This window comes from Rhincodon typus, unplaced genomic scaffold (assembly GCF_021869965.1).
Source record: "Rhincodon typus isolate 14 unplaced genomic scaffold, sRhiTyp1.1 hic_rhity00001329, whole genome shotgun sequence".
Taxonomy (NCBI): domain Eukaryota; kingdom Metazoa; phylum Chordata; class Chondrichthyes; order Orectolobiformes; family Rhincodontidae; genus Rhincodon; species Rhincodon typus.
Genome location: NW_025966967.1, coordinates 14,041 through 27,053, shown reverse-complemented (window position 1 = coordinate 27,053; position 13,013 = coordinate 14,041). Strand labels below are relative to the sequence as shown.

Below are 13,013 nucleotides of genomic sequence, written 5' to 3'. Positions count from 1 at the left end.
GTCTGTAACTCACTCCCAGGGATCTGTTATTCTGTATATAAACCACCTCGAACCCCTCGATTAGATTCCAGTCTGTAACTCACTCCCAGGTATCTGTTATTCTATATATAAACCACCCCAAACCCCTCGATTAGATTCCACTCTGTAACTCACTCCCAGGGATCTGTTATTCTATATATAAGTACCCACCGAACCTCTTCGATTGGAATCTAGTCTGTAAGTTAATTTATTCTATACATGGACCACTTGCCCTGTCCTTGCCCTGATCCCATGAACCTCTCAGTTAGACTTTGGTCTGTGAAATCAATCTTGGGATCTGTTATTCTTGGGATAAAAATTTTCCTGCCTGTAAGATCGCTGTAATTTCGGCAGTTCCTGTAGAAATAACCCATTTCTGGAATCAAATGGTTTGCAAGAGGCAAGGACAAAGCCAAGAGATTTGAGGGGCTTGGGGTGGTGGTGTGTGGGAGTGCGGAGATGTGAGTAGTATATATACAGTGAATGCAAAGATTGCAGTGACGGGCAAAGAGAGAGTTTGAACCAGGTCCACTGAACATTAATGTGATTCATTGCCAGATATAATCACAAAAGCAATGGCCCTTAGGGTTGGAATTGGGTTGAGAGAACAGTAATAATCAAACAGAAGATTAAAATAGATTGGGGGTTTGTTCCTCTAATGCCCTGATATTGGGAAGTCATTGCCAGGGGTGACTGTATAATTAAAAAGCTGACTTGGAGGTCAGAGAATGCACTGTGGTTTTGTCTGAGGAAAATTAGATTGAAAAAGAACAAGGGGATTTAATTAGAGGTCAATCCACTGGGTCAACCTGGAATCCAGGTGCTTTGAATTAAACAGGATTCAGACAGAAAGCTATTGGCTTCTTTGATGAATATTAAACACTTCCATTGGGATCACTGAATTATTCCATAGCACTGCCATGGCTCTTAATATTCTCCATTCCATTGTCATTGCTCCCAGCCTCTCGCCTCACCCCTAACCAATGACACAATGAAAAAAATGCCTTGTCCAGTGTGAAACTGGGAAGGAAGACCTGCATTTTTATAGCATCCTCCCGTAACTCAGGATGTCCAACAGTGTACGACAGCTAATGTTGTATTTCTGAAGTACTCGCTGCTTTAAGGTAGGAACAAAGCAACCAATGTGTGCACAGCAATGTCATAACCAATCAGGTTTGGTGATGTTGATTGCAGGATAACCCTTGGCCCAAGGCACCGGAGAGACATCTCTTGCTGTGCTTTGAAATCGTGCCAGGGAAATCCTTTACACGCACCCGTCAGTTCAACATGACTCTTCTTCAGAACTGGTTCTGGAATTGGTGGCATTATCGGACTCAAAACGTTAACTCTGTTTCTCTCTCCACAGATGCTGTCGGACCTGCTGAGTTTTTCCATAACTTTCTGTTTTTGTTTACATTTTCAACAATTTTAATTTCTCATTAGCACCCATTCAGCATCTAGCTCCTTCCAGCTTATCATCAGCAATCCCTTTGTTTGCCTTTCCCTTTATTCTCTCCCTTTCTCAGCACCATCTCCATGTATTCTACTCACTCCTTCCTTTCAACTGTGATGAAGGGGCACTGGACTCGAAACGTTATTTCTGTTTCTCTCTCCACAGATGCTGCCAGACCTGCTGAGTGTCTCCAGAACTCTATGCTTTCATTTTCTATCATTTTTTTTGCTCGAAGGAGAAAAATCCCAACTCTTTAAATTCTTTATAAAGTAGAAAGGGAAGGCTGAATGTTCTTTTCTGTGCAGGAACCATTTATGGTTCTGTGATGGGAGAATGTCGTTCAGAAACTCATCACAAAGTTCTGCTTCCTTATGCAGATGCCAGCAGTGAGTTTACAGGATGAGGCCAGGCAAGCACAGGAGGGAATGTTTCTGATGACCAGGGAGTCCAGACTAGGGGTCAAAGTCTCAGAATACATGGTAGGCCGTTTAGGGCTGAGATGAGGAGAAATGTCTTCACCCAGCCTGTGGCATTCTCTCTCACAGAAAGCGGTTGAGGCCAGAACATTGAATGTTTTCAAGAAGGAGTTAGATATAATTCCTAGGAATGAAGGGTTCAAGGTTATGGGGGAGAAAGCGGGAACGGGGGACTGAGTTGGATGATCAGCCATGATCATATCGAAAGATGGAGCAGGCTCGAAGGGTCTACATAAGAACATAAGAACTAGGAGCAGGTGTAGGCCGTCCGGCCCTTCGAGCCTGCTCCGCCATTCAATAAGATCATGGCTGATCTTTTCGTGGACTCAGATCCACTCACCCGCGTTCTCACCGTATCCCTTAATTCCTTTATTGTTCAAAAAAAATCTACCTTATCTTTAAAAACGTTTACTGAAGTAGCGTCAACTACTTCACTGGGCAAGGAATTCCAGGGATTAACAACCCTCTGGATGAAGAAGTTCCTTCTCAATTCAGTCCTAAATCTGCTCCCTCTAATCTTGAGGCTATGCCCTCTTGTCCTAGCTTCACCTGCCAGTGGAAACATCCTCTCTACTTCTATCTTATCTATTCCCTTCATAATTTTATATGTTTCTATAAGATCCCCCCTCAATCTTCTGAATTCCAATGAATATAATCCCAATCTACTCAGTCTCTCCTCATAAACCAATCCCCTCAACTCCGGAATCAACCTAGTGAACCTCCTTTGCACCCCCTCCAGTGCCAGTACATCCTATCTCAAGTAAGGAGACCAAAACTGCACACAGTACTCCAGGTGTGGCCTCACCAGCACCTTGTGCAGCTGCAACATAACCTCTCTGCATTTAATCTCAATCCCTTTAGCAATGAAGGACAAAATTCCATTTGCCTTCCTAATTACTTGTTGTACCTGCAGACCTACCTTCTGTGATTCATGCACAAGGACACCCAGGTCCCTCTGCATAGCAGCATGCTGCAACTTTTTACCATTCAAGTAATAATCCTTTTTACTATTACTCCTACCAAAATGTATGACATCACATTTATTTACATTGTATTCCATCTGCCAGACCTTTGCCCACTCACTCAATGTATCTATGTTCCTCTGCGTACTTTGCTCTGCCACTCATCTTAGTGTCATCTGCAAACTTTGACACCCGACATGTGGTCCCCAACTCCAAATCATCTATATAAATTGTAAATAATTGCGGTCCCAACACCGATCCCGGAGGCACGCCACTAGTCACGGACTGCCAGCTAGAATAGCACTCATTTATCCCCACTGTTTGCTTCCTGTTAGTCAACCAATCCTCTATCCATGCTAATACTTTACCCTTAACGCCAAGCATCCTTATCTTATGCAGTACCCTCTTGTGCGGCACCTTGTCAAAGGCCTTTTGGAAATCTAGGTACACCACATCCACTGGGTCCCCATTGTCCACCTTGCTCGTAATGTCTTCATAGAATTCCAAAAGATTTGCCAAGCATGACCTGCCCTTCATGAACCCATGCTGCGTCTGCCCAACGGGACAATTTCTATCAAGATGCCTTGCTATTTCTTCCTTGATAATAGACTCAAACATCTTCCCCACTACAGAGGTTAAGCTAACCGGTCTATAATTCCCCATCTTTTGTCTACTTCCCTTTTTAAACAGTGGCGTCACATTTTCTGTTTTCCAATCTGCTGGGACTGCCCCAGAGTCCAGCGAATTTTGGAAAATTACCGCCAGTGCACCTGCTATTTCTCCCGCCATCTCTTTTAGTACCCTGGGATGCATTCCATCAGGGCCAGGAGACTTATCAATCCTTAGCTCCATTAGCTTGCCCAACACTACCTCTTCCGTAATAATGATTGTTTCCAGGTCCTCACCTACCTTCGTCTCTTTGTCAATTACTGGCATGTTATTAGTGTCCTCCACTGTGAAGACCGATACAAAATACCTGTTCAATGCCTCAGCCATTTCATCATATCCCATAACTAAATTCCCCTTCTCATGCTCTAAAGGGCCAACATTTACTTTAGCCACTCTTTTTCGTTTTATATATTTATAGAAACTTTTGCTATCTGTCTTTATATTCTGTGCTAGTTTTTTCTCATGTTCTATCTTACTTTTCTTTATAGCTCTTTTTGTGGCTTTCTGTTGACCTTTAAAGTTTTCCCAGTCTTCTAGTTTCATGCTGTTTTTGGCCACATTGTATGCCTTCTCTTTCAATTTGATAGCCTCCCTTATTTCTTTAGACACCCATGGCAGATTACCCCTTTTCTTACAGTCCTTCCTTTTCACTGGAATATACTTTTGCTGAGCACTTTGAAAAATTGCTTTGAAAGTCCTCCACTGCTCGTCAACTGTCCCACCATAAAATCTTTGTTTCCAGTCTACTTTAGCTAAGTCCTCCCTCATTCTATTGTAGTTCCTCTTGTTCAAGCACAGGACCCTGGTATTGGATTTTATCTTCACACTCTCCATCTGTATTCTAAATTCAACCATACTGTGATCACTCCTTCCAAGAGGATCCCTAACTATGAGGTCATTAATTATTCCTGTCTCATTACACAGGACCAGATCTAGGATAGCTTGCTCCCTTGTCGGTTCCATTACATACTGTTCAAGAAAACTATCACGGATACACTCAACGAACTCCTCCTCAAGGCTACTCTGACTGAGCTGGTTCGACCAATCTACATGTAGATTAAAATCCCCCATGATAATTGCCGTACCATTTTTACAGGCATTAGTTATTTCTTTGTTTATTGCCTGCCCCAGTGTGATGTTATTATTTGGTGGCCTATAGTCTACGCCTATCAGTGACTTTTTCCTCTTAGAATTTCTAATTTCCACCCAAATGGATTCAACCTCATTCTCCATAGAACCTATATCATCTCTCAGCACCGCCCTGATGTCGTCCTTGAATATCAGAGCTACACCACCTCCCTTACCTACTCCTGCTCCTACATTGCTGTAGGGTTTGTTTTCATTCTGGTCTTCAAATCCATCTCTAGCTTCACCACTCCCCGTCTCTGCAACCTTGTTCAGCCCTCTGAGATGTCTACACTCCTCTCTTGTCCATCTCCCAATTTTAATCACTTCAGTATTGAGTTGACTGTCTCTTCAGCTTCCTGGGCCCTGAGCTCTGGAAACTCTCTCTGTCTAAACATCTGTGCCTCACATTCTTTGTTAAAAATCAACCTTTTTGACCCAGCAAATTGTCTTTGTACATCTTTATGGTGGCTCAATGTCTAATTCTGTCCAATATTGTAGTGGGTGTGCTGAGTAAAGACAAGGTGTTGCCCTTACCAAGGGCTAGGACCAAGCTTTGTTCAGGGGAGATTTCGAGATGTGAGAAGGTAATGGAAAATAGGAATTTTTTTTCTGTGCTTGCAATCTTAGAGCTGCCTCCTCCTCCGATTCCCCCTCCCGCCATCAAATCGCCCAGCTTCCAGGCCAAGGTTCACCCGGATGCCTGGCCCCCCATGGTACCAAAATCCCACGCAGTGGAGCAAAAGGTGGAGCGAGCCGGGGATGGCAGGAAGACCAGTGGTCTCCGAGGAAGAGAAGGCACGGAAGCCCAGCACCTTCCCGAAAGCCGCACAAACCCGGCAGAGTACCGAGATCTTCCCGATGCCTGGCAGCAGGATGCCCTCCGTACCAAGCAGCGCCTGAACAAGACCAGCAAGCGGGAGACATCTCAGCCAAAGGCACGCCTTCCAGCAGGTAAGGAAACAGAAACGACTGCTCTCTCCTGCCTGGCAGAATCAAAAGGAGCAAGTTAGTTGCATCTCTTGGTTAGCTCAGTTGGCTGGACAGCTGGTTTGTGACACTGAGTGACCCCCAACAGAGTGGGTTCAATTCCCCCACAGGCTGAGGTTACCATGAAGGACTCTAGTTCTCAATCTCTCCCCCTCACCTGAGACACAGTGACCATCAGTTTAAACCACCACCAGTTGTCTCTCTCTCTCTCTGTAATGAGAGGGCAGCCCTATGGTCTGGTGAGACATTACCTTCACCGCCACTGGGTGCTTGACCTGCAGTGAGGAACTGCTTTGAAATGTAGTTCTTGTTATAAGAAGAGGACTATGGAGACAGGTTTGGGAGACTGGGTTAATATGCAGTGTGGACATTAAAACAGATCAGTTTGCAAAGAATTTGCTGAATATCATTTGGTCTAACTAGTCCATACTTGTGATTATGCAATGCACAAGCCGTCTCCTGCCCTACTTCGACTCACCCTATCAACATGTCCTTCTATTTCTTTCTCCCTCATGTTTTGTCTTTATCAAGCTTCCCCTTAAATGGGTCCATGCCAATCACCTCAATGCTTCACATTTTAAACTTCACATTTTCATCACCTTTGAGCAAAGATCCTCCTGAATTCACAACTGGATTATTCATAAGTAACTTATATGCATTATCTCGAGTGATTCTACAGTTTTGCCTAATGGTCCTGGTTATTGTACATTATTATCACTTTCTAATTTTCCATATTATTTCTCTTCTCACTTTATTTTTTGCACTCTGTCAAGGGTGTGAATGTTGCTGGCTGGTCCACCATTTATTGCCTATTTGCCCTTAACAAGGTGTTGATGACCTGCCTTCTGTAGTCCATGTGCTTTAGGCACACCCACAGTGCTGTTAGTAACTTAGCATTCAGGAGCATGATGAGGACATTTGGCCCTTCAAACCTGCTCCACTTCTCAATAAGATCACGGCTGATCTGACGATGGTCTCAGCCCCACTTTCCTGCCTGCACCCCATTGTTGATCAAGACTCCGTCCCAATTGACCTTTAATCAAATTAATCTGACAGTGTCCTCTGCTTTCTGAGGACTAACAGCCCTCTGACAGAAAATATTAAGAGAGGAGTTCCTGGAATATTTTTCCAGTCACACTGAAGGAACGGCGATATATTTCCAAGTCAGGATGGTGAGTGACTTGGAGGGGAACTTGCGGGTGGTGGTGTTCCCATGTATCTGCTGCCCTTGTCCTTTTAGATGGAAGTGGCCCTGGGCTTGGAAAGTGCTGCCTTTGGTGAATTTCTGCAGTACACCTTGTGGATAGTACACACTGCTGCTACTGAGCAACGGTGGTAGAGGGAGTGAATGTTGAAGGTGGTAGATGTGGTGCCTCAAATTCACTGCTTCGTAAAACAGTGTTTCACGTTCAGCCTCAATTTTAAGATGTGTGATTTTTGAGGCATACTGCATTAGAGTGGCCAATCCTCCTGGATTGTCGCAGGAATTTCCAGGAATATAAGATGATTCTCGAGGACACTGCTATTGGCCAAACGCAGGGAAGAAAAGAACATGGTAGATTTTCACTTTGTTTCAAAATCTGCATTGATTAACTATTGGACAATGGAGGAGGAGCGGGGGAAGGCCATCTGATTAAAAGTCTACAGTTCATCCAATCAGGATCAGGTCATGGGTTGTGTGTGCCTGGGACCATATAATGAAGACATCTAGGATCTTGAGGGGTGGACAGTGGATCTGGAAAGTACGTTTCCTCTTGTGAGAGACTCTTGAACAAGGGATCACTGTTTAAAGACCAGGGGTCATTTATTTAAAGCAGAGATAACGCCATAAGACATGGGAGCTGAGATAGGCCATTCAGCCCATTGACACTGCTGTACTGTTCACTGGAATCACGGCTGATCATCCTCAACTCTACTTGCTTGCCTTTTCCCCCATAATCCTTGATTCCCTTACTGATTAAAAACCTGTCTATCTGAGCCTTGAATATACTTAATGACCTAGCCTTGACGGTGCTCTGTGGTAAAGAATTCCACAGATTCACTCCCCTCTGAGGGAAGAAATTCCTCCACATCCCTGTCTTAAATCCATAACCCCTTAGTCTGAGATGATACCCTCTGGTCCTAGACTTGACTAAAAGAACTTCAGAACTAGGAGCAGGAGTAGGTCATTCAACCCCCCCCCCCAAGTCTGTTCCACTATTTTATAAGATATGGCTCATCTTGGTCTCAATTCCACTTGCCTGCCTTCTCCCAATAACTCCTAGATTCACTTCCTAATTAAGTTCCTGTCTCTTTCAGTGGGTGGAATTGAAAGTTAGGCTCAGTAATTTTGGGCCATGAATCTGCCATATCACAGAATCATAGAATTGTTAAAGCACAGAAAAAGGCTGTTCGGCCCTTCATGCCTGCACCCAGTGCCAATCCCCTGCCTTTTCCCCACCTCGCTTCCACAACATCCGTATCCAAATAATCATCCCTTGCCCCTCTTGAATGCCTCAAATGAACTTGCCTCCAGCACATTTCCAGGCAGTGCATTCCAGACCCTAACTACGTCCTGTGTGAAAAAAGTTTTTTCTCACATCACTTTTGCTTCTTCAGCACATCACTTTAAATCTATGTCCCTCTCTTTGGTATTGATTTTATGAGTTGTAAAAAACCATTTGGTTTGCAAATAGAAATCTGCTGTTCTCACCTGGTCTGGACTACATGTGGCTTCGGACCCACAGCAAGAGGGTTGCTTCTTAACTTTCCTCTGAAGTGAGCGAGCGCCTCATTCAATTCAAGGATAGACCATAAATTCTATCATCGCAATGCCCACTTACCAATGGAAAACTTTAAACAGAAGAAACGCTGGCCTGTCTATCTCATCTCAACACAATCCTGGGGCAAGAACAATGGCCAGGAAATGTTTAGGGGTCCTCTGGGTCTTCTCATCCCCATAACCTTCTCGTGTGCGTGTCGTGCAGGTGCTGCAGAGGATGTGCTTCCATACAGTCGGCCAACATTCCCCTCTGCACAGAATCCCAGGGAGCCCAGCTCTTCCAGCTCCATGTCCTCTAGAGGGTCTGGGGGTCGGAGGAGAGCAGAACAACTCATGGCTGGCAACACCACTGGCATCTCCCGCAGGAACCCGTTGGATGCTGGCCTTCAGGAAATGGGAACGTACGAATGTGAGGAAGAAGATTTTGAGGTAAATGATCAGGGGGTCATTCATGTGGGAGAAAGGTTGGGGGCAGGGAGTGAGGATCGTGGGCGTAGGATTGCTGTAGAGAGGGCAGATTTTTAGAACTATTAAAGACTCAGACTTGATTTGCATCCTGTGAAAACTTTTAAAAAAATCTGTAAGACGAAAGATCATTGAAGTCATGCAGGAAAGCGCTGATGAGGTTATAATCAGATCAGCAATGATCTTAGCGAATGGTAGAGCAGGCTCGAAGCACCAAGTGGCATAGTCTTGTTCCCAGTTAGTATGTACAACACCCTTAGAGTATCAATCAGCTCAATCAGGATGTGTCCTGGGCTGGAAAGTCTCAGCGAGGAGGAGACACTGGAGAGGCTCAGCCTGTTTTTCCTGGAGCAGAGAAGGCTGAAGGAGGATCTGATTGAGGTGCACAAAATTATAAAAGGCATAGCTAAGGTAGAGAGGGAGAAATCTTACCCCTTAGTTGAGGTGTCAGTGAGCAGGGATGCAGCTTTAAGGTAAGCAGCAGTAGGTTTCGAGGGGATTTCAGGAAAAAAAATCATCACAGGATGGTGGGAATCTGGAATCCACTGTCTGAAGGGTGCTAGAGGCAAGAACCTTTAAGACTTTTGAGAATTATTTGGATGAGCCCTTGAAACGCCAGACCATACAAGGTTATGGTCCACGTGCTGGATAGTGGGATGAGAATAGATCTGGATGGGTGCACGAATAGGAAGGGCTCAGAGGGATATGGGCCAAATGCTGGCAAATAGGACTAAATCAGTTTAGGATATCTGGTGGGCATGGATGAGTTGGACTGAAGGGTCTGTTTCCGTGCTGTATAGCTCTGCGTCTCTATAACCAGTGCAGACATGATGGGTTGAATGGCCTCTTTCCATGCTGTAAAAACTCGATGCTTCTGAGGCCTTTCAGCCCGTCATGCCTGCACCGGATCTTTGAAAGAGCTATCCAAGCAGGTCCAATCCAGTTTTTGCATTTTCCTCATAGCCTTGCAAATATTTTCCCTTCAAAGAATTGCTGGATTGAAGGTTTCTGTAGAGTCTGATTCCAATGCCCTTTTAGGCAGTTCGATTACATGACAACGACTCACTGCAGGCGAAACAAAACAATTCCTCATCTGACCTCTGGTTGTTTTATAACATTATACCTAGTGTTTGAGTGAGAGACCATCACCCACTCCTTATTTGCTCTCGAATGTTCGATGACCTTCTCTACCAGGAGGAAATGAATCGCAGCTTCTACAACTTTCTCCAAAACCTCCAGTTTGTTTTCCCCCTCTGAAATTTGGAAGATTTTTCCCGCTCAAGCTTTGCTGCATTAATTCCCAATTTATGTTTCGGTATATTTTATGCCCCCACACCCTTCCTTTCATTCTGATAGCCAGCAAAGCTTTTCCAATCTGTCCGCATAGCTAAATCAACCAGGAATGATCCTTGTCATTTTCCTCTGTTCCAAATTTCCTTTTAGTTTTCCATATTAGCTTGACTAACATAACAACAGAAGGAGGCAATGATATAGTGGTATTGTCGCTGGACTGTTAATCCAGAGACCTGGATAATGTTCTGAGGGCCCAGGTTTGAATCCTGCCATGGCAGATGATGGAATTTGAATTCAGTAAAATATATCTGGAATTAAGAGTCCAACGATGACCATGAATCCATTGTCAATTGTCAGAAAAACCCATCTGGTTCACTAGTGTCCTTTACGGAAGGAAGCTGTCATCCTTACCTGGTCTGGCCTACATGTGACTCCAGACTCACAGCAATGTGGTTGACTCTTAACTGCCCTCTGGGCAATTGGGGATGGGCAATAAATGCTGCCTAGCCAGTGACATCCTCATCCCATTAATGAATAAAAAAAAATGCCTTTCCCCTTATTTGAGGAGGGAGGTAGTTCTGATGAGGTTCACCAGAGATAAGAGGTTTGTCTTATTGAGTCATACAGTATGGAAACAGACACCTCGGTCCAACTCATCCACACCGACCACGCATCCCAATCTGACTAGTCTCATTTGCCAGCATTTGGCCAATAGCCTTCTAAACCCTTCCTATCCATGTACCCAACCAAATGCCCATTAGATGTTTTTATTGTATTAACCTCCACCACTCCCCCTGGCAGCTCCCATATACATACCACCTGCTGTGTTAAAATGTTACCCCTCAGGTCCTTTTTATATCTTTCCCCTCTCATCTTAAACCTATGCCCTCTAGTTTTGGACTTCTCCACCAGGTAGAGCTATTCATCCCTATCCATAGTGACTTTAGGTCGCCCCACAACCTCCGATGCTCCAGGGAAAACAGCCCCAGTCTATTAGCCTCTCCCTATAGCTCAAACCCTCCAGTCCCAGCAACATCCTTGTAAATCTTTTCTGCACACTCTCAAGTTTAATAATATTCTTCCTATAGAAGGGTGACCAGAATTGTACGCAGTATTTCTAAAGTGGTCTCAGAAAGATTGAGCAGTTTAGGCCCACACTGGCTGGAGTTTAAAAGAATGAGACGAGATCTATGTGAGGTAGGACTATGAGACTAGGACCAAAGGGCACAGCCTTGGAGTAAAGGCCTTTAGAACGGAGATAAGCAGAAACTTTTTTAGCCAGAGAGTGGTGTATCTTTGGAATTTATTGCCACAGAAGGCTGTGGAGGTCGGGTCGTTGAATATATTTAAGGCAGAAATATATAGGTTCTTGATTGTTAAGGGGATCAAATGTTACGGGGAGTAAGCGGGAGAATGGGGTTGAGAAATTTATCAGCCATGAGCGAATGGCAGGGCAGGCTCAATGGGCCGAATGGCCTAATTTCTGCTCCTATGTTTTATGGTCTTATGGTACATAAGATGCTAAAGGGGATTAATAAAGTAGACAGAGAGAGGATGTTTCCCCATGTAGGCCAATCCAGAACGAGAGGTCATAGCTTTAGGATAAGGGGTGGCAGATTTAAAACCGAGATGTGAGGAATTATTTCTCTCCAAAGGGTCAAAAACCTGTGGAATTCACTCCACCAAAGTGTGGTGGATGCTGGGACATTGGGTAAACTTAAGGGGGAGATGGACTGATTTTTAATTAGTAATGGGGTGAAAGGTTGTGGAGAGCGGACAGGAATGTGGAGTTGAGACCGAGATGAGATCAACCATGATCAATACAAATGGCAGAGCAGCCTCCAGGGGCTGAATGGCCTACTCCCGCCCCTAGTGCCTGTGTTGTTTCTCCCCTTTAAGCCTCACTTCATGAGATCAGATATGGGTTAGTGTTAGATATGAGATAGGGTTAGGTTTCGGGTTAGATCACAGTTGAACTATATCTTAATTCCATCTACACACACCTGTCACATAACTGTTTTTGGAACAGTTTTGACATTTCCAGTTGACAGCCCTGCCACAGGATGAGTACATTGCTGTCAAGACCAATATTTGATGCCCACCAGTGTTTTCCTTGAGAAGGTGGCGCTGAGCTGCCTTCACAAGTATAACTGAAAAGCTGTATAATTGCAGAACAGTTTGGCAGTCAATGTTTGGATCTCAACTGCTTTCTGTGTCAGAGAATTCCACAGGCTCACTACTTTCTGGCAGAGACATTTCTCTCATAAAGAAGGACATCAGTAAAGCCAACAGAGGATTCCAGAGGGTGGTCAAATGCAGAGAATTGGTATTACAGATCTTGAGATTTGCTGAAAATGGACACATTTTCACAAAGCATTTTGTTTTGTTGGTCTCATCAATGCAGTTTGGTATTAGGTTAGGTTAGGTTAGGTTAGGTTTGTGTTGGTTGGCTTTGAGCTAATTGGGATTGAGCTAATTGGGATTGAGCTAATTGGAATTGAGTTGGTTGGGATTGAGCTGTTTGGGATCGAGCTGTTTGGGATTGAGTTGCTTGGGATCGAGCTGGATGGGATCGAGTTGATTGGGATCGAGCTGGTTGGGATCAAGTTTCTTGGGATCGAGTTGGTTGGGATCGAGCTGGTTGGGATTGAGCTGGTTGGGATCGGGTTGTTTGGGATCGAGTTGTTTGGGATCGAGCTGTTTGGGATCGAGCGAATCGGGATCGAGTTGGTTGGGATCGAGCTGGTTGGGATTGAGCTGGTTGGGATCGGGTTGTTTGGGATCGAGTTGTTTGGGATCGA

The 13,013-nt window shown here is 44.6% G+C and overlaps 1 protein-coding gene across 1 annotated transcript in view; it reads left to right on the top strand.

Moving 5' to 3' along the window:
- Window positions 1-4,987: 4,987 nt before the first annotated feature.
- LOC125481222 (roundabout homolog 1-like) overlaps window positions 4,988-13,013 on the top strand; it is a 12,925-nt gene continuing 4,899 nt past the window's right edge. The window contains exons 1-2 of the mRNA XM_048592491.1: window positions 4,988-5,657; window positions 8,660-8,883. Coding sequence (XP_048448448.1) covers window positions 5,168-5,657; window positions 8,660-8,883 — 714 coding nt within the window. The 5' untranslated portion in view covers window positions 4,988-5,167. The remainder of the gene's footprint in view (window positions 5,658-8,659; window positions 8,884-13,013) is intronic.